This window comes from Protomyctophum parallelum (assembly GCF_964188405.1).
Source record: "Protomyctophum parallelum genome assembly, chromosome: 14".
Taxonomy (NCBI): domain Eukaryota; kingdom Metazoa; phylum Chordata; class Actinopteri; order Myctophiformes; family Myctophidae; genus Protomyctophum; species Protomyctophum parallelum.
This window is the reverse complement of record NC_139709.1, coordinates 6,881,001-6,903,670: the sequence shown is the minus strand read 5'-3', so window position 1 is coordinate 6,903,670 and position 22,670 is coordinate 6,881,001. Positions and strand designations below refer to the sequence as shown.

The 22,670-nt window shown below is 45.0% G+C and overlaps 1 protein-coding gene across 1 annotated transcript; it reads right to left on the bottom strand.

Moving 5' to 3' along the window:
- Positions 1–5,779: 5,779 nt before the first annotated feature.
- LOC310870692 (cyclic AMP-responsive element-binding protein 3-like protein 3-A) lies at positions 5,780–22,396 on the bottom strand (the record flags this gene model as incomplete). The annotated part of the gene is made up of 10 exons (XM_083781965.1): positions 5,780–5,881; positions 6,861–6,939; positions 9,285–9,353; positions 12,639–12,745; positions 13,317–13,427; positions 16,246–16,394; positions 17,336–17,405; positions 17,729–17,885; positions 18,882–19,024; positions 22,310–22,396. 10 exons carry the CDS (start codon positions 22,394–22,396, stop codon positions 5,780–5,782), a joined length of 1,074 nt encoding a protein of 357 aa, XP_083638091.1.
- Positions 22,397–22,670: the final 274 nt, after the last annotated feature.

The following is a 22,670-nucleotide window of genomic DNA, read 5'->3' as shown; positions in this document are numbered from 1 at the left end:
TAGCGGTGCATGCTGGCATTACATTTAAGACAAATGCGAAATGCACATGGAATGGGAAGATATGGAATATATATATATATATATTTATTTTTTTATCTACCGACATTTGTGCGCAGCAGCACTCTTGAAAACAAAGTATTGCCTTATGGGTTTGAGCTGACAGGACCTTTTTCTGTCAATCAATCAGTTTTTATATTTAAAATAATATTCTTTAGGGGCATGTTATGTGATCTACCTGCAGAGCCTTGGTGATCTACTGGTAGATCGCGATCTATACCTTTTGGGCACCCCTGCACTACACAGTCCATGTAGTGAGAAAGCCTTGGAAGAAATCCACCCTCAAATGGTTTATCACATTCAGACCGGAGACCTGATTCTACAACATTTGTAAAATCTGGTCTCATAGGTTGTTGTTTTTTCAGTCATGATTTACAAATGTCTTCTAAATCATGAGAGTCTTCTGAAAAACCTTATGTTTCTATGTCAGTGGATCTCAACTTTCTTTCATGCCAAGGACCCCCAGAATTATCTGTATTTGGTCGCGGACCCCCATCTGAAAATATGTTGTTCCAGGGACCCCCATCTGAAAATATATTGTTCCAGGGACCCCCATCTGAAAATATATTGTTCCAGGGACCCCCATCTGAAAATATGTTGTTCCAGGGACCCCCATCTGAAAATATATTGTTCCAGGGACCCCCATCTGAAAATATATTGTTCCAGGGACCCCCATCTGAAAATATATTGTTCCAGGGACCCCCATCTGAAAATATGTTGTTCCAGGGGAAAGATTTGAGTTAAAAAATGTTCGCTGTGAAAGAATAATTATATCCAAAGATTTGCGCCACATATTTTCAAGATTTCCCCCCAAAAAAGAGCAAATCTACAAGCTTGTAGATCTGCTATTTTTCAACAGCAAAAAGTTTAAAATGACGGTCAAAGTGGTTAAAAAGCTATTTAGGTGACGCAGGTGCGTTCCCGGTCTGAAAGGGTTATATGGGGTTCCTTCATCCCTTCCTACAATCATTGTTTTATTCAAGGCCTGCCGGTAGAGGCATGTGGAATTCATACAGTGAAATGTCGACGTGATGTTGACACTTTGCACGTTTCGTTTCTCGCATCTGAAGGTATAGATCACGATCTAACAGTGTGTGGACAAACAGACAAAGGCTGTACGGCTTATTGGATGCTTTGAGGCTTGACGTTTTCCACCAGAGTAAGGCCAAGTGTGGACAAGGACGGACACATGCACACCGCACAGACGAGGGTTGAAACGCTCTAAGAAGGTTGGAGGCCACCTGATGACCTCTCCTCCAGGCCAAGGCATCCATTAGAAATGCATGATATTCGCATCTTTGTTGTATTTACAAACTATAAGAAAACTTTATGGAACTTTTTCCATCAAAAAGACTGACTGAAAACTACGTGAAAATGTGCTGTAAAAATTACCACTGATTGACCTCATTATTTTAACATGGCCAGAACAGCTGGTGGTAATTATAATAATTTAATTTCCACTCATTTCCGTCAGCATCACATTTGGTTCATCCTTCATGCATGATCAATTGAGTCCCTGGGGTGCGCGTGTGTGAGTCCCCTGTGTGTGTGTGTGTGTGTGTGTGTGTGTGTGTGTGTGTGCGTGCGTGCGTGTGCGAGTCCCCGGTGTGTAACGTGCTCTGACAGAAATCATGTGCTTATTTTAAGACCTTTAATTCCATGGATCAGATGCGAATCAGCCAACGTTCAAATTACAATCTAAATATTTAAGCAGTTCCGTTGAAATATTTAGAACATTCTGGCTGTGATACAATGATCTGACTGATGAGTGCAGTGGTTTAAAGGAACTATACGTATACATTTACTTAGTGGCACAAAAAGTTAAAATTACATTTAGGAGATTCACGACACTTCCCTGGGGTCTTAGGGGCGGCTGTGGCTCAGGAGGTGGAGCAGGGCGTCCAATGATCCCTGGGTCGGCGGTTCGAATCCCGCCTCCTCCTGTCTACATGTCAAAGTCTCGTTGGGCAAGACACTGAACCCCAAATTGTGCTGGTTGGTACCTTGCATGGCTTCCGCTGCAATCGGTGTGTGAATGTGTGAGAATGGGTGAATGTAATGCGCAAACTATGAAAAGCGCCTTGGATAAAGGCGCTATATAAATGCACCATTTACCATTTACAGTATGTGTGTAATATGTGGTTTTAGATGGGATATCTCCTTCCTGGACTACAATTCCCATAATGCTTTGGTGATGGACAGAGTGCAAAACATCAAAAACCATGTGCCTTCGGCTGGTGGAGACGAAAAACGAAAACAAGTACTTGCACACTTTATTACCGGTTTCTTCCAACGTCTGCACATGAGATGGAATATCGTTGCTGTCGGGACGAAACCTCATAACTCCATTTTTGATTTTATTTTGGGGGGCATAAATCAGTGCTATACTGAACACCCTTTACGTCTGTGTGTTGTTTCGAAAATATTGGACCAATGGAAAGTTGTAAAAAGTGCTTTGGACAAAACCTCTTAACTCCATTGGACCCTCAAACGGTCTGCTAAAGCAACTAACTCCACCACCTCTCCCCCCTCTCATGGAAGTAATTGACAATATATAAAGTTACAACACCAACTTTGATGAGGCAGTATTGCTTTCTTTTAAAAATATATGGTTTTCTTAATTTCCTAAAAAATGAACATTTCTGGAGTTATGAGGATTCTTCTCGACAGCAGAGATATCATAAATGAATTAAGAAACCACAGCAAAAAGACGCTACAATGTTAGTTAATTATTTATAATACGGCATCCATATGATGGTATACAGTACAGCTGTGGCTAATATTTTGGCCACATTTTGTCAAAACTTTCTGAAACAAAACAAAACAAAGTTCAGGTGGATCATTCACCACCCATCACCATGCACCCCCCTGCACCAGTCAAACCAGGCATACTTAATGAACTGGTGGGCGTGTCCACATAAAAACGACATTTTAACAAATACTGTACACTTTTTTGACACTATACCTATTACCCGATGATCATGTTTTAGGTTGGATAAAAATCACGGCACTCCATCTTTAACATTGACTGCCAAGGGCCTTTCTCGGCCCCACCCCTCTCCCATTGTTTATATTGTTTTGTTTCCAAGATGGCCGTAGCACCAAGAGTGGGTGGGGCGGAGGTGAGCGGGCAGGGTCAACATTATGCCCTCACTGGGCTGCATTCAAGACACTTGCCTTGTGTCTGACACCTGACTTGTGTCTGAACACAGCTTTGACGGATGTGTTCTGCCCCCCCATCAAAACAAAATGTTTGGTCAAACCATTATGGGATTCCATTGGAAATGCATTGGAGCGGCCATTAAACACAGACGCAAGACAAACACAAGACGGGTTTCTTGAATTTGTTGAGCGCAGCCCAGTAAGCTGAGCTAAACACAATATACACAATGGGAGAAGGGTGGGGCCGAGAGAAAGGCCCTTATTGTTTGGGTCTCTGTCCAGTCATGTTAGCCCGGGAGCGAGGCCCAATCCCCATAATGTTTTCTGCAGGGGAGAGAGACGGGTGAAAGCGAGTCAAAGTGGAGACACTATTGTTTGTTTACTTCAGAGCAGGGTTGAGGAAAAAGAGAGCTTCAGCAATGTGTCTGATTCAGATTCATAACATGCATTTGTCGTCCATTATTAGGACGGTGGTTTTGGGGGGTTCCATTCCATGGTCAATTTAGGGGTCTGTGACTGCTGTATTAGGACACCACAACACCACCAAAATACCATTTAAGTCACCATACTGTATCTTCTACTAACTATAGTGCATGACTTCTGTTTACAGCACCCCTTTGTGAGCTCGGTAACGACCAACCGGCCGCTGCGGGAGCTGGTGGCAGAGGCCAAGGCTGAGGCCACAGAGGAAATAGAAGACAATAGAGAGGAAGGCGAGGAGGATGACACCGCAGAACTCACGGTGGTACGTCAACTGCACCCCCCACGCAAAAACCCTCCTTTTCTTGAGGGGCGCCCTAGCCCCTCCTCCTATATACAGCTTTTGTCCCCACACGTCTGCCAATATTTGCCATTGACAATGAAAGGAGAAATTAGGTCAAATGTCCGCCAAAGATGACGTAAATTTGTGGCAACTACAAAAGCGCCCCTCACTTCACACGGGTGTGATTTTTCTTTTTTTTGGTATAGATGATGGTTTTGAGAACCCGCTGTTTGAGAGCGGCGGTGCGAGGCCAGGTGTAGCAACGAGAGGTCAGGGGTCAATGGGCGTGGCTCCGGGGCGGTCGTAGGGGTCAGCGTTTCGGTGCTGTCTGGACCACAGCTTGTCCAGCAGCGCCCAGAGGAGGGGGAGGGGCCGAGGGTGGGGGTCCCCGCCCCCCCGCGGGGGGGAGGAGGGGAGGGGGGGCGAGGGGGCGGGGCCGTCGTCATCGCCGGTAGGTTCCTCCACCGACTGCAGCGAGCGAGAGACCACTGAGGAGAGAGAGAGAGAGAGAGAGAGTCAGTGTGTGTTCATGCATGCATGTGTGGGTGTGTGTGTGCATGTATGTACGTGTGTGCGTGTGCACACACACATAATTTTTCACATAAACACCATTAGCAGAACCATTTTTAAAATGACATTGCGAGTATAGCCTATGAATATAAACGAGTAATCTGCCTCTGAGATGTAGTGGAGTATAAAGTAAAAGTATGGTGGAGAGACCCTGTTATACTCGTGTATATTATACTGACTACTTTTGTCTCCACACGTCTACTGAGTACTTGATGTTGTGAATGTGACCTTAAATGCACCTAGAATATCCGTGTCCTTAGAATATCCGTGTCCTTCTGACAGTCTGTGACACAGTCTTCTAAATCCTGACAGTTTTCTGAAAAAAGCTATGTTTCATATGTCGTGTCAGTCGATATGTCCATTGGATTGAATACCTCAAATGCCATCATTCTTGTCTGAGTGTAACCTTAACTGCCCCAGTGTCCTTAAAGTCCTCAAATGCTCTCCTACTGAAATGTGTGTGTGTGTGTGTGTGTGTGTGTGTGTGTGTGTGTGTGTGTGTGTGTGTGTGTGTGTGTGTGTGTGTGTGTGTGTGTGTGTGTGTGTGTGTGTGTGTGTGTGTGTGTGTGTGTGTGTGTGTGTGTGTGTGTGTGTGTGTGTGTGTGTGTGTGTGTGTGTGTGTGTGTGTGCGCGTGCGCGTGCGCTCAAATACACATCTATTGAGATCACACTCATTTTTTCCATGAAAATATGAATTGTCTTTAGTCTGTATTTGCTGAACATTATTACGTTCAAAATGTGGCACCTGGAGCCATAACTACTGTGGCTTTACCCTAGCCCCTTAGATAGCATTTGATACAGACTTATAGCATGTTATGTAGACAGCACTATAATTGCATTGTATGTAGTCATAGCACGTCATAGTACATATGTATAGCATATAGTATATATGTATAGTTTATATGTATAGTTTCATTATATAGATATTCCACTGTTACGTTCTTAGCTTACGCATGTTTCATGATAAAATGCTTTTTATGTGATGTATTCCAATGCTTTTTTGTTCTTGCTTAATGTAAATCGCTCTGGATTAAGAGCGTCTGCTAAATGCAACATCAATGTGCTCTCTGAAATAGAACGAGAGTCTATTGTGGCGGTAGCCGACAGCATCGCGGGATTTAGTGGCGGTCAATGAGTGCAGCTCTAGCGTGCATGCATGTGTGTGAGCATGTGAGCGTGCGTGCGTGCGTGCGTTCGTGTGCGTGCGTGTGTGCAGTCGGCCGTGCACTAACCCTTGGTCTCGCTGTACTGTCCCTGGCTGGCCTGCTGGCTGTACGGATCTGGTTGGAGACTGGGAGAGAGCAGGAGGGAGAGAGACAACAGCAGAACCTGGGGAGAGGGAGAGAGAGGACCAGAATGATGGATCTCAAGCATTACGTGTGTGTGTGCGTGTGCGCGCGGTCGTGCGGTCGTGTATATGGCTACATTTAACACAAAGATTGTAAATACTCAAGTCAAGATCAAATGCCTCAAAACTGTAGTACTAAAGTAAACGCTATACTTGGTTACTTTCCACCACGTAATCTAATGTACTGTCTGCTCTCAGAGGACGGCTAGCTCCATGTTCAGGTCAGCGAGTTGATTATGTTCTCTCTCTCAGCCACAGACTGGAGGCACGGCTGTGTTCTGTTTTTATTATCGTCTGGATGTAGTTCACCCTTAGAGTATATATGAATAGAGACGGCACTCGGAGGAAACCCTGAGGCGAAATGGACATAGTGGCCGAATTTGGTATTGCAGCGCTGGGCCAAACACATGAACGCGCTGACTATATCATTGCGCACGCTCATGATGGTTTCATACGTGAATGTAAAATTTTGATCTCTTGTCCACTAGTCCCTTCCTAACATTTTAGTCTAGTTTTTATTTGTTGACGAAATTGTCAGTATATTTAAGTCTATTTTAGTCATCATAGCTTAGTTTTCATGTAGTTTCCATGTAGTATCAGTGGAAAAAGGTAGTCGACGGACATTTTTCGTCTTTAGTTTTAGTCGACAAAATCAACACTGGTCTGTACAGTGTAGGCTAGATGAGTATTTTTTTTTACCAAGATACAGGTTCCTTTCTGTCTATAGATGTGTATATAGAGTATTTTTTACCAGGATACAGGTTCCTTTCTGCGTATAGATGTATGTATATAGAGTATTTTTTACCAGGATACAGGTTCCTTTCTGTCTATAGATGTGTATACAGAGTATTTTTTACCAGGATACAGGTTCCTTTCTGTCTATAGATGTGTATATAGAGTATTTTTACCAGGATACAGGTTCCTTTCTGTCTATAGATGTGTATATAGAGTATTTTTTACCAGGATACAGGTTCCTTTCTGCGGTGTCTTGCCGTTGGAGAGCAGCGCCTGCATGCGGCTCAGCTGCTCCAGCAGTGAACTGCATCATGGGAAAAAAGAAAAACACAAACGCACAACTAACTGAAACGTTTTTTTGTCGACTAAAATTTATGACTAAAATCTATGACGAAAAATGTTCGTCAGACAGACAACCTTTTTTTTTGCACAAAACTAAATGCAAACTAAGACTAATATAATTTGACAATTTCGTCAACCAATAAAAACTAGACTAAAATGTTAGGAAGGGACTAGTGGACAAGAGATCCAGTATAAGTCATTTTACATTTTGCCTGCTGAAAATGCCTGCCGATCTACAAGCACACAACGCGTCGCAAACACATTTTAGTCGACGAAATCAACTGTAGATTTAGTCGACTTAAATCTTATGATATTTAGTCGACTAAAACTAGACTAAACACTAGTGTGACTAAAACTAAATGAAAACTATTCAAGAGACTATGACTGAAACTAAAAACCTAAAATTGCTGTCAAAATCAACACTGCTGTCAAGCAGGGAATATGGATCCACTATATGTGCTGTTTACTTTCTATGTAGTTTACCTTTAACAGGTGATTAGTTTGGTCAAAGTCAGTTCAGTGTAAACCAGCACTCTGTCAAGGGCTCACTCACTGCAGGTTGAGTGTTTCCTTTATCCCAGGCCTTGGACAAGATAAGTCTGTATAAGTCTGTGTGTTTTTGTTAAAGTTTATGGCTCTTAAAGCAATATAAGTTTGTTTAATCTTTCTAAAAATGTTTGTCATTTGATTATTTGAATAGTACATGTGCATTTTGCAACTTGTGATGCATACAAAAGAAATGGTTTGGTTTATGATGTCTACACTTTGACACAAATGCCTGTGTTTTCTGTTTTTCTGTATTGCAGTTTTACAACGTAATCACCAGTAAAGAAGTTAAACAAAGTACCTGCCTAAGGAGCTTTATTGGGAACTATGTTAGCTGTCTGCCAAGCCATACACCAACGTATAGTAAGGGCAGAACAATGTATCTATGTAAAGGCGTATGAATGTGTGTAAATGTGTTTTGAATGTAATGCACACAATCTATGTAAAAGCACTTGGTTAACAGCGCCATGTGTACAGGTAAATGCACCATTTACCATTTATTAACAACACGTATTGAGCTTGCATAGTTGGGCTGTTTTCTAGGCCACATTTTCTATACGTAGTTTATTATTAGTTTTAAAACACCATGCAGTGAACAACTATTATCATATTCATATATCCATGGCTCCGCTCTGCGGGATGCCGCTCTCACAGCGCTGAAGGATTTGTTTTGTCCTGCTTTTCACTCCGACTGAATTGCATTTCGTATCTGTGACTAACACAGGCTGTACTGCACACACACGGCACACACGCACGGCACGCACAGCGTCATTCTCCATGGATTCTTGTGTCTGTGATTCACTCACAACACGGGGACAACCTCAAAAGGAATGACAGCAATGTCACCTTGAGCGCTGCCTTAAGACACCTGCATATCCCTCATCCTGTCGCTCGCACGCACGCACGCACGTTTGCAGTACTATACTTTGGAGGACATCAAACATTATTTTCAGGGCAGTTTTGGTGCAACATCTTGGTGCGATTTATCCTATAAAGCCGTGAAATAGCAGATGTACAAGCCCGCGGCAAACGCATCGCAGCGGGACGTGTTTTACATCGGCAATGTTTCGCTGCGTGACGTCAGCGCGCAACTGCATATTAATCAGTTCTGACTCTAATCTCTAATAAGTCTCAATTTCCCTTGAGAGGAAAACGGTCGTCACGACGTCTTTCTCCCATTATTCTAATTCTACTACAGTGGTTTAAGTTAGTTAGAGTTAATCCATTTAGGCCTGAGCTCCGATTAAAATGTCTTCTACATCCTGACAGTTTTCAGAAAAAGCTATGTTTCTATGTCAGTCATTCTTTGATTTTTATTGCAGACCTACAAGCTTGTAGCACTCGGTGGTGCACTATGAGCTTGTAGATCTTCTATTTTTCAATAGCTAAAGCATAACATAATGCTAACACCAAAAGGGGTTCCCGCCCAAAATGGGTTTTAAAGATCTAATAAAGGGTCCATTTGGTTATACCAACTCTCCGTCTTTTAGCTGGCGACCACCTGCATTGTAGTTTAATAACCTCCAGTGAATGCAGGGTATTGTAGTTTAATAGCCTGACTCAGTATGTTGTAGTTTAATAACCTGGGTTTTGTAGTTTAATGACCTGACTCAGTATATTGTAGTGTAATAACGTGGGTATTGTAGTTTAATAACCTGACTCAGTATATTGTAGTTTAATAAGCTGGGTATTGTAGTTCAATACGCTGGGTATTGTAGTTCAATAACTTGGGTAATGTAGTTTAATAATAACCAGACTCACGTGTTGTTTTGCTCCAACTGCTGAACCTTCCTCTGCAGCTCAAGGTTGTGTGCACTGCACGCAGACATCCTGCAGACAGACACGCAGACAGGCAGGAAGGCAGGCAGCCAGACAGGCAAACAGGCAGGCAGGCAGACAGACAGACAGACAGACAGACAGACGTCAGAATGTTCTTCCATCACCTCTATGACAGTATAACATTGAGGTGATTCCTGTCACTTCGGCCAGTTTCAAAAGGTCTGTTTTTATACGTTTCTAAAACTTGTGAAGTGACACCTGTCTGCACAATGACTACTGTTGGTACCTGAAGTGTTCTATTTGGGGGATCCTCCTTGACACGGCACAGTTTGAGAACCACTCATTTAGAAGACAGATTCTACAGTCATGACAGTTTTCTGAAAAACCCACAGTATGCTTCTATGAACGTCGTTCTCAAACTATTTCATGTCAAGGACCCCCAGAATTATATGTAATTGGCCGCCGACCCCCATCTCAAAATATGTTGAGATCTCCAAAATAAGTTTTGAGATTTGAGTTAAAAGCGTTCACTGGGAAAGAATATAAATTCAAAGATTTGCACAGATTTAGGTGTTTTAAAGCATTAAAATAGCAGATCTACAAGTAGCCTACAAGCTCATAGTGCCCCACCGAGTGCCACGCTAGGTCTGCTATTTTTTAAAAATCGTGAAAATGTGCCGGCAGCATAATTACATATCATTTTTGGGATCCTTGACATGAAATATTGAGAACCACTGGAAACATGAGGTTTTTTTAAAAACATTTTAAAAATACTTTTTTAATTTCGACGTCAGGCCTAAATGGGTTAACTCCACGCTCTGCGATGTGCGAACACACAACACCATTAATAGCTCATCTATATAATTGCTGTATGAGAGCAATTATGTTTTCTCCTCCACAATAGGCGGCTTTTGAACCTGAATGACATTTTCTTTTATGCTTTTTTTTAAATGGTGTAATAATTGACACCTGTGACATGTCACAGTCTGCAGGCTCTCTAAGTACGTCCGGACGTCTGGTGTGCTTAATGAAGTGATTTGACCTGACGATAGGGTCGTGTGTGTGTGTGTGTGTGTGTGTGTGTGTGTGTGTGTGTGTGTGTGTGTGTGTGTGTGTGTGTGTGTGTGTGTGTGTGTGTGTGTGTGTGCGTGTGCGTGCGTGTGCGCGCGCCGTTTTTGAAACATTTAAAAACAAATCCTCCTAATACTTTCACCATGCTTTTTCATGTCAAGGACCCCAAAATTGACACGAATTAGCCCCACGGACCCCCATTTGAAAAGACATGCCTGCAGGGACCCCCATAAGAGAAGACATGCCTGCAGGGACCCCCATAAGAGAAGACATGCCTGCAGGGACCCCCATAAGAGAAGACATGCCTGCAGGGACCCCCATGAGAGAAGATATGCCTGCAGGGACCCCCATAACAAAAGATATGCCTGCAGGGACCCCCATAAGAGAAGATATGCCTGCAGGGACCCCCATAAGAGAAGATATGCCTGCAGGGACCCCCATAAGAGAAGATATGCCTGCAGGGACCCCCATAAGAGAAGACATGCCTGCAGGGACCCCCATAAGAGAAGACATGCCTGCAGGGACCCCCATAAGAGAAGATATGCCTGCAGGGACCCCCATAAGAGAAGACATGCCTGCAGGGACCCCCATAAGAGAAGATATGCCTGCAGAGACCCCCATAAGAGAAGATATGCCTGCAGGGACCCCCATAAGAGAAGATATGTCTGCAGGGACCCCATAAGAGAAGATATGCCTGCAGGGACCCCCATAAGAGAAGATATGCCTGCAGGGACCCCCATAAGAGAAGATATGTCTGCAGGGACCCCCATAAGAGAAGACTTCTATGGCTCGAGTGATTCTCAACCCGTGTTATTTCAAGGACCCACACTGTGACATGCATTAGTTCTATGGACCCCCATTTAATGGCCTTTCTATCTCTGGGACCCCCAATTTATATTGTAAAATCTATTTCTTTACTATAGGAAGTATAGCTCATAACATGTCTACAGTGGATTTTTACTAAACAAACACTTTGCAGATAGAATTAGAAAGAGGATATTTCCAGCTTTCTGTACAGCTGCAATGTTGGTGAGTTTGACGTTATTTGATACAATCAATCAGAGGACTGTTCTGTGTGGATGAATGGCTGTCTATGGTAGTGGTCTGAATGAGGACCTATAGGTTGCTTGATTGTCTCGCAAAATTGTGGCAACGCTAAACACACGTTTTTCGCCTGACAACAAGGACGCTATCAATCCCTGTGTCACCTAGCTGCCTGTCACGGTTCAATGCTGAACTCATTCTGTCACCAACACTCTCTGTCTCTGTCACTCAGCTCTCCACCACTGTGTGTGTGTGTGTGTGTGTGTGTGTGTGTGTGTGTGTGTGTGTGTGCGTGTGCGTGTGCGTGTGCGTGTGCGTGTGTGAATGGTTGAATGTCTATGAATCTATGTAAAACGCCTTGGATAAAGGTGCTATTTATAAATGCACCATTTACCATTTGTTTGGTGGAGTAAAATTGCAATATTTTCAGCCTCTGGCACTGATATGTAGTGGATTAAAAGTAGTGGAAATTGGAAATACCCAAGTCTCTATTCAACACGTCTGATGAATAGTCTGTGCATACATATTATAAGTGTACTTATAGTTACCTTCCTTCCACCACTGTAACAGTGTCCTCGAGTGACACACATTCCTGAAGACATTTCTGCCATGATTATGTTGTGAACGTGACCTTAACTGGACCTGCAATGTCTGTGTCCTCGTATGCTCTCTGTGTGTGTGTGTGTGTGTGTGTGTGTGTGTGTGTGTGTGTGTGTGTGTGTGTGTGTGTCTGATGCCTTTTCAGAAGTCACAGCTAATACACCAGATATTGTTGTTATTTGAGGACAGTAGAGAAGTGACCATTTTTGAAGTGGCATGTACATTTGACCACAGTCTGGAAGAGGCATTCCTTACCAAGGTGCTTCAGTAACAGCCTCTTAAGGATGATATTATACAGCTTGGCTACAAATGTAAACTACTTGTGTTCATATTTGGAAGCCTCGGTAATGTCCACAAATCAGTCGTGAGGGGCCTGCAGATTGCAGGCATGCCCAATAAGCCGAGCCGAGAGCTGATCAGGCATCGGCAAAATTCTGTTCGGTGTCTGCAATAATTGGCAGTCGCCATATATGGAGAAGGCGATGCTTTCCGTGATCTGTATCCTGAAGCACTTGTTGTAGAGTTTTTTTCAAGTTTGCGCAACCACTATTGTTTGTGTTCAAGACATTTCTTGTAAAATGTACTGTACCGTACTGTACCGTACTGTACTCTGTACCGTACCTTCCCTCCAAGCTGTCCACGTACTCCTTCTTCTTCTTGCGGCTCTCCTGGGCAGAGCGCTTGTTGCGGATTTTCCGTCGGATCTTCTTTAAGACCCTCTCTTCAAACTGTGTCGCAGAGAGAGAGAGAGAGAGAGAGGGGACCAGGAATAAGAGACAGAACATGAGACTGATCCCACTTTTCTTTGCCGACGATATGACGATGATTTGTGTTTGTTGTTATTGCTTCGGGGGAAGCAATACGGATGCACGACCAACACAAATCATAATCCCCTGCTGTGATCTCTCTCTTCCAACGTAATACTGTACTGAACTGTACTGTACCGTCCCTCCAAGCTGCTGTGATCCCTCTGTTCCAATAAGGTAATACAAAAGCCTGGGTTTCCGAGGCTATAGTTCCAAGGTGACCGAGCCTCTCTATGCTAATCACTCGTACTGTTTGCAGGATAATTATGCTATCAAACTGCTCTGGGGCTTCAAATCTATGAACGTTATCTGTATGCCTGTATAGAGCGTTGCAGTCCCGCCCCCTGCCAGGGTAGCCCCGCCCCCTGCCAGGGCACCGGAAGATAATTTCCCAATAATGTTTTTTCCATAGACGTTTCAAAACGTATTCATTTAAACTAGACCTGTACATGCCCGTGCGTGCGTGCGTGCGCGTGTGTGTGTGCGTGCTCACCTTGGACAGCGGTAGTTTGTTGGGCAGGTTAACCCCTTCCTTTGCCAGCAGCTTCTTCTCGTCTTCGTTGAGAACCAGCTCGTGCAATGCATGCTGGGAGCTCCGCTGTGCCTGCCAATCGGAACGGGCCCAGCATTAACCTCGTGTGTTCCAAAGCACCGTCTCGTACCTGGCAGCGCGTCACAGCGCCACCTAGCCCCCTCTGGCATGCACACTACAGCGTCACAGCGCCACCTAGCCCCCTCTGGCATGCACACTACAGCGTCACAGCGCCACCTAGCCCCCTCTGGCATGCACACTACAGCGGTTCCAATGCTCGCTGCGTCTCCTCCGCGTAAACTTGTAGCTTGTAAGATCTGCTATTTTCACTATATGGGTCTCGGGCAAACGTCTTAATTAATTTTTTGGATCCCGAGCTAAAAGGTTTGGTAACCACTGCTTTAAGTCAGTAGTTCCCAAACTTGTTCCCAAATTGACACTCCTTAATTAGCCTGCGGACCCCCCATTAGCCCGCGGACCCCCATAAGCCCGCAGACCCCCATTAGCCAGCGGACCCCCCATTTGAAGTTCAGAACCACTTATTAATTAGCCCGCGGACCCCCCATTTGAAGTTCAGAACCACAGACCCCCCATTTGAAGTTCAGAACCACAGACCCCCCATTTGAAGTTCAGAACCACGGACCCCCCATTTGAAGTTCAGAACCACTTCTTCATTACATTGTTGGAGGTTACATCAAGGTTAGTATAGTTAAAGATGGAGTGCCACAACTTTTGCATTTTTCCAGTTTTTCATGTGTCTATGAGGTGACAGTACTTCCATTAGACACCTTGGGGTCGTTGTTTTGTGAAATGGTGTATTCCCTTTGTATTTAGGGTTTCTTCCTGGAGGGTGAACCCTTGACAGTCAAACGTACCAATGAAAAAAACAGTAATATAGACGGTGACATCACACTATCAGCCCCTCCCCTAACCCCTCCCCCTTTAGCATACAACAACAGCTGTGGGTGCGGCTTCAGTTCAGGTGGATCACCACCCATCACCACCCACCAAACAAACCAGGCATACTTAATGAACTGGTGGGCGTGCAGAGCAGAGCCAAAGATACAATAATCCATGAACAACAATACGCAGAAATAACACATCAACATATGATTCAACACAATGAATCTACACAAGGAATTTCTTTTTTTCTCCCAAAGCCCACGCTGGAAAAGATGATACACTCACAAGACCCCTTTAGGTTCTTGGGCTTTAGTTCGTGATGACGTGGCACGCGCCCAGCACCCGGGACATAAGACGGAGCCACGCCTCCACTCACTCAAAAAATAAATAAAAACAAACAGCTGCCAGTTAACTGTGTCTTTCCTCTTCCGCACTGGCCAGCATTCTGTTGTTTATCAACGGTCTGGGGCTCATTCTGTTGTATATCAACGGTCTGGGGCTCATTCTGTTGTTTATCAACGGTCTGGGGCTCATTCTGTTGTATATCAACGGTCTGGGGCTCATTCTGTTGTTTATCAACGGTCTGGGGCTCATTCTGTTGTTCATCAACGGTCTGGGGCTCATTCTGTTTATCAACGGTCTGGGGCTCATTCTGTTGTTTATCAACGGTCTGGGGCTCATTCTGTTGTTTATCAACGGTCTGGGGCTCATTCTGTTGTTTATCAACAGTCTGGGGCTCATTCTGTTATTCATCAACGGTCTGAGGCTCATTCTGTTGTTCATCAATGGTCTGGGGCTCATTCTGTTTATCAACGGTCTGGGGCTCATTCTGTTGTTTATCAACGGTCTGGGGGCTCATTCTGTTGTTTATCAACGGTCTGGGGCTCATTCTGTTGTTCATCAACGGTCTGAGGCTCATTCTGTTGTTCATCAACGGTCTGGGCTCATTCGTAGATAAATATTCTGTGACTGTGACTACCTAAAGTAGGCATGTAACGATTCACTCAACTCACGAAACGATTCGTATCATGATACGATTTTACACAATATAAAAAATATATATATTTTAAAGAAAAAATTACGTTTTATTTTATGATTAACTTCAATCAAAAGCGAGAACGACACTGCACTTTGTCGTCTTCCGTTCCCATCGTTGACCGCGTCAACGATGCCTTCATCACGTTCAGAGCCCTGAAAGAGCCCTGTGTGCCTTTCTGGGCATAAAGGGGCGGAACAGACTAGCGCTGGAAACCGCCGCCACCTTCCTATTGGTTCACCAACCTATATGAGCCCGCCTCAACGATATTGACGATATTGGTTTAGTAAAATACGAGCCTCGGAAACCCAGAAGTTTTTATTTCCAGGGAGAAAAGAAACGTCCCGAGCCGAGTTGTCTTCAATCCGGCATAGAGTAGCGCAAACGTCGATCACTCTCTGCTGATTTCTGATCGTCTGCACCTTTCTTAAATTGACACACACACGCACTCCTCTCTCTCTCTCTCTCTCTGTCGCTCTAATTAATTAGTCTCATGTCGCGCAGCTGCATCTAGATTCTCCCGGCGGATCCTGCCGGGAGCTGCCGATACCAGGCTAGTAAAATCCAAGCTTCACTCCCAATCCTATGACACTTTTCCTGCTTGGCTCACCCAGGCATTTTGTATTCCTTTCCTGTGCGGTTTGGTTTCCGAGGCTACTTTCAAAGTAGTTCAAAGGTGGCGGGAAATAGACGATATGCAAGCTCACGGCGAGTCGCTATGCCAATAGCAACGCTTCGTTACTTCCCACCCATGGGTTTTAATGTTACGTTACTTTCCACCCGTGGGTTTTAACGTTGCGTTACTTTCCACCCATGGGTTTTAACGATACGTTACTTCCCACCCATGGGTTTTAACAATACGTTACTTCCCACCCGTGGGTTTTAATGATACCTTACTTCCCACCCGTGGGTTTTAATGATACCTTACTTCCCACCAGTGGGGTTTTTTACCTTCTGTCCCAGGTTGGACAGCAGCAGGTCCTTCACAGAGAGTGCGTGATTGGTGGACAGCCTGGAGGCGTGGCCGTTGGTCAGGTAGTAGGCGATGCCAAAGTTATCCTGGAGCTGTCCATGGTCCTGATCCTGGTCTGACTCCCAGCCTGACAAAACCACACCACAAACAATAAAACATTCTAAATGTATACCTGAGTAAAAGTACAAAAGTATTGGTACCAAAAGTATTAATACTCATTATGCATTCAGAATGTCCCATTCCACACGTTTTCAAATTAAATAGCAGATCTACAAGCTCTGGAGTACATGTACTTGAGTAAATGTATTAAAAAATGTTGGCACTTATACGTCGTGGGCCATACTGTATGTTTAGTTTTTTATAGCCGAGTGAAATTGTCTAAGTCCCCGCCGCGGATTCCTTCTCCACAAAATAAGCCAATTTGGTCCACCCTCCGATACATAAAAAAATCACACCCGTGTGAACTGAGTGGTGCAACTCCCCTCTCTATATCTCTCTCTCCCTGTCTCATTAGCAGGCAACAGTGCAGCACTATCTCTCTGTTTCTGGCACAACAGCGCCCCTACTGGTACTCATACCACTGGTGCTCATGGCCAGGTAGTCACATATGTAGGTAGGTACTGTAGGTAGGTGAACACGGACATTGCTGTTCCTTGGAGTGGTTGCACGGTTGCACCACTCAAAAACATATGACCCTTTCATAAGACACGCACACCACGCGTCCTTTGTCTGAGAGCCTGCAGCCTATTATGAAGGAGGGTGTTTTGCATAACCTTTCCAGATACGTATGTGTACATTGTGTTCACACGGAATGAGAGGCGACATACATTGTGTGGAAAAGAGGCCGATAATTCAAAGAGCCTGGAAGCAAACGACAGACACGCCACATTGCGAGCTTAATGTGGACGTGTTGTTTTTTGTATAATTTTCCATTGTCATTTCGTGTCTCTTCTCGGTCAAATTACAGCTCCTCTCCTCTCCTCTCCTCTCCTCTCCCCTCCATAAAATATGGAAAATATTCCATAATAAATATTTCTCATCTAAATATATTGAAGTATACAGTATTACCATGCAGGTCGATGCAGATGTCCGTCTTCTCGTCGTCGTTGGACAGATGGTTTGATGAAGACGCAGCAGGCTGAGAGGAAGAGGAGGAAGTGAGGAAGAGGAGGAGATAGAGACAGAGCAACGTTGTTATAGTTAACCAAAACGAAATAACAAAATCAAAAGTAAAAAAGGGGGCAGCTAAAATATTAAAATAATAATAATAATAATAATATATTATTGCACAATACTTTTCAATCCGGCACCTGACAAATAACCCCAAAAAAACCTAAAAAAACAAACATTAAAACTAAAACAACCATTGCATTTTAAAACTAAAATGATAATGGTAGGCCTAAACCCGAATTATTCAAAACAAACGACTAAAGTGAAAAAATCCCAAACTATTCCTCTAACCTTATTGGAGCAGATCAGGCCGGGGTTGGGGGGGCTACCGGGGGGCCTGGGTCTGGGCGGCGGGGGGCTGTCCAGGTCCAGGTCTTCACTGAGCCCACTGTCGCTGGGCGATGGAGGCCACAGGACCATGGGCGACACCGGGGCCGAGCTGGGCGACCTGGGCGTAGGCATGTCACTATTAGTACGTCGTAATTGCAATTTTTGTTTTTTGCATAATCGTCGACATTGTTTAACATTGGGCGCCGGTCGTGTGTTCCCTCCTCCGCGTCATCAGTGCCCATACCCGAGGCGGGGTTGGCGAAAGGGCCTTTCTGTGTGGAGTTTGCATGTGGAGTTTGCATGTTTTCACCGTGTCCCCTAGGGTAGGGACCCTCACATGTTCTCTCTGTGTCCCCTAGGGTAGGTACCCTCACATGTTCTCCCCCGTGTCCCCTAGGGTAGGTACCCTCACATGTTCTCCCCGTGTACCCTAAGGTAGGTACCCTCACATGTTCTCCCCGTGTACCCTAAGGTAGGTACCCTCACATGTTCTCCCCGTGTCCCCTAGGGTGGGTACGCTCACATGTTCTCCCCGTGTCCCCTAGGGTAGGTACCCTCACATGTTCTCCCCGTGTCCCCTAGAGTAGGTACCCTCACATGTTCTCCCTGTGTACCCTAAGGTAGGTACCCTCACATGTTCTCCCCCGTGTCCCCTAGGGTAGGTACCCTCACATGTTCTCCCCGTGTCCCCTAGGGTAGGTACCCTCACATGTTCTCCCCCGTGTCCCCTAGGGTAGGTACCCTCACATGTTCTCCCCGTGTACCCTAGGGTAGGTACCCTCATGTTCTCCCCGTGTACCCTAGGGTAGGTACCCTCACACAAAATATGCAGTAATCCTGGTCTCTAGACTACCTCCCCCTGGCCAGCCGGGGTGCCTGATGGAGGGGAAAGGAACTGGTCGGAATAACGTGTTCCTTCCACGTGCTACGTCCGGGCCGGGGAAACCCTCCCCTGTCAGGTGAAAAGAAGCAGCTTGGACTCCTCATGCATAGAAGGAGGCATGAGGTCAGTTTGCTTTCCCCCCCCCCCCGCCAGGTTGGCAGAGGAAGTGTAACGCCCAGGATTACATCAGATCATTGACACTGGGTGAAAAAAAGGGTTGACGGCTCTAACCTGGGTGACCACTGCAGCGACATGGGCGACACCGGGCCCGACGAGGTGGATGACTCACTGCTGCCCCCTAGCAGCACCTCCAGGAAGTCACGGGTGTCGCTGTCTTCCCCACATCCTGCTCCTCCTGCTGGTGGCTGGAGGATCTGCGACGAAGTGAGAACGGATTAATGGTTGTTGTCGGAAGCCTCGTATCTCTGTTTGGATTGGATATATGAACACTACAGTTTATATTTATAAAAACTGCTCTATAAATTAGAGCGTGGACAGCCCTGCCCCACTATTAATTTTGATGGAAATTGCTTGCATGCCGTTCGAAGCACTCGGAAGAATACTTCCGCATTTTCCCGAGTCGGACACAAACATTTGGTTACAAATCACCCGTGCTGCGGGTTACAAATCACCCGTGCTGCGGGTTACAAATCACCCGTGCTGAGGGTTGATGTGTTGATGTGGCCATGATGTTTGGGATAGTGTTAGTAATAGTACCGTCGCCCTGAGATTGGGAGGGCTGAGTTCTATATAGGCATGTAATGATTCACTCAACTCACTATACGATTCGTATCACGATACGATTTTTCACGATATTTTAAACAAATTTTCCAGAACAATTTGTTTTTTATTTTATATTATTTATCTTCCCTCCGAGCTTTTTTCACATTTCTTCATTTAACTACATTGCAAAATAAGTAGTATTACTTTTGACAGTGCCGACACATAATTGACTTCCTTGATGAGCATCAACGACCATCATCACCTGGGCACAGTCACAGACACACAGCTCCCCTCTACAGTCACAGACACACACAGCTCCCCTCTACAGTCACAGACACACACAGCTCCCCTCTACAGTCACAGACACACACAGCTCCCCTCTACAGTCACAGACACACACAGCTCCCCTCTACAGTCACAGTCACACACAGCTCCCCTCTACAGTCACAGACACACACAGCTCCCCTCTACAGTCACAGACACACACAGCTCCCCTCTACAGTCACAGACACACACAGCTCCCCTCTACAGTCAGAGACACACAGCTCCCCTCTACAGTCACATACACACACAGCTCTTCTCTACAGTCACAGACACACAGCTCCCCTGTACAGTCACAGACACACAGCTCCCCTGTACAGTCACAGACACACACAGCGCCCCTCTACAGTCACAGACACACAGCTCCCCTGTACAGTCACAGACACACACAGCTCCCCTCTACAGTCACAGACACACACAGCTCCCCTCTACAGTCACAGACACACACAGCTCCGCTCTACAGTTACAGACACACAGCTCCCCTCTACAGTCACAGACACACACAGCTCCGCTCTACAGGCCTCTACTACTGAAAGTGACTAATTTCTCTCCAAAAGCACTTGAATATGATTAAATAATTGACTGTTATAATAATAATAATAATTCACTAGCCCCCCCGTTTTTTTTGATTTTTTTATTTAAATAAATCGATTCATAATCGTCGGGATTCATATCGATATATCATTACGTGCCTACGGGGTTCCATTCCCCAGTCAGTCCGGGTCAGACGGTGGATTTATTAAAGATAATAAATTGAATATTTCAAGATATATTTTAGTGAACGGAAATGACAAACGGATGACGGCTTCCGTCCAGGTGTAGTTCCTATAGCATCCGGAAATTGTGGATAAATTCCGGTACGCAAGAATAATATTTATAAATCCCTGCAGGGTAAGACCTGCACCACTGTCTCTTGTTTTCATAATAATAATATAATAATATTTATAAATCCCTGCAGGGTATAAAGACCTGCACCACTGTCTCTTGTTTTCATAATAATAATATAATAATATTTATAAATCCCTGCAGGGTATAAAGACCTGCACCACTGTCTCTTGTCTTCATAATAATAATATAATAATATTTATAAATCCCTGCAGGGTAAGACCTGCACCACTGCAGTCTCTTGTTTTCAAATGATCCGATGCATGATTTCCTTCCCACAAATGTCGCTAAATGTCTTCTAAATGTCGTAGCCTTTCCGGTGTCCATGGGGGACAGACCAACGCACAGGTGGAAGGACAAGCTGACCTCTCTCTCTCTCTCTCTCTCTCTCTCTCTCTCTCTCTCTCTCTCTCTCTCTCTCCCCCTCTCTCTCTATATCTCTCTCTCTCCCCCTCTCTCTCACTCTCCCCTCTCTCTCACTCTCCCCTCTCTCTCTCTCTCTCTCTCTCTCTCTCTCTCTCTCTCTCTCTCTCTCTCTCTCTCTCTCTCTCTCTCTCTCTCTCTCTCTCTCTCTCTCTCTCTCTCTCTCCCCCTCTCTCTCTCTCTCCCCCTCTCTCTCTCTCTCTCTCTCTCTCTCTCTCTCTCTCTCTCTCTCTCTCTCTCTCTCTCTCTCTCTCTCCAGGCGCGCACGTCTCTCGGGTGTGGCTGACTGAGTCCGCTGTGGAGTGAATCTATAACACTGATACATACAGTATAGGCTACTGTAACACTGATACGTACTGATTACTTGGTTACAGTTGGTTAGTGAATCTACTGTATATAACACTGATACATATTACTTGGTTACAGTTGGTTAGTGAATCTACTGTACAGTATATGACACTGATACGCATTACTTGGTTACAGTTGGTTAGTAAATCTTAACTTGGTTACAGTTGGTTTTTACTCCACTACAATTATTCGATGGCTTTAGTTACTAGTTGGTTTGCGGATTCAGATTATAGTCACAAAACATACATTAATTAATTGCTTAAGAACTCTCTCTCTCTCTCTCTCTCTCTCTCTCTCTCTCTCTCTCTCTCTCTCTCTCTCTCTCTCTCTCTCTCTCTCTCTCTCTCTCTCTCTCTCTCTCTCTCTCTCTCTTGGTTACAGTTGGTTAGTGAATCTTAACTTGGTTACAGTTGGTTTTTCTGCTATCTTATACACTCTGTGAGTAATACAGACCCACAAGGGTCCATTTAGTTCCTAACTATCATTTAGCTGGGGGATCCCCTGGAACTCCCTCAAGGACCCCTGGGGGTCCCCAGACCTATAGCTATAGACAGCGTGTCGCTGGTTCGTGTAAATAGATTGTGCTAGTCTTTTGCGTGCGTGCGTGCGTTCGTGCGTGCGTTCGTATAGGGGTTGCGTAATTTCCTGTAATTACATGCTCACAATAGGGACGGCAGATTGAAAGTGGGTGATGTATGTATGTATGTTTGCAGAGATGAAAACACGTGTTCTGTAACATGCATGCAACGTGTACACGCATCACATGTCGACGGAGCGCCTAGGGTTCACATCCTCTCACTTCTTACCCTCAGTGGGCTGTTTTTTGCTTTTTCTGCCAGTGAGGAGCCCTCACCGGGAAGACATACTGTTGTGTCCAGGACTGGTGATGGTCCAGGTCTGGTCTAGTGGTCTTACTGACCTCAGGACTGGTCTACTGACCTCAGGACTGGTCTACTGACCTCAGGACTGGTGAGGGTCCAGGTCTGGTCGTCGTGGCAACCGGAGGCCTCGTCTGTCGTGTGGAGCAGCAGGTTGATGAGTTCCATCCCGTCCTGCACCTGTGTGGTAAGAGACAAGCTCTCTGATTGGTCTGTAGTTATGAGACAAGCTCTGTGATTGGTCTGTAGTTATGAGACAAGCTCTGTGATTGGTCTGTGTTTACGAGACAACTCTGAATTGGTTCCTGTGTGTATGAGACAAACTCTGTGATTGGACGGGTCGTCGCACACACGTAAACAAGATGATTTTCTGGGAGAACGTGTGTGGAGGTTAGAGATACAAAGGAAAACTCTGTCTCCATAGGGAACCAAATTCAATCAA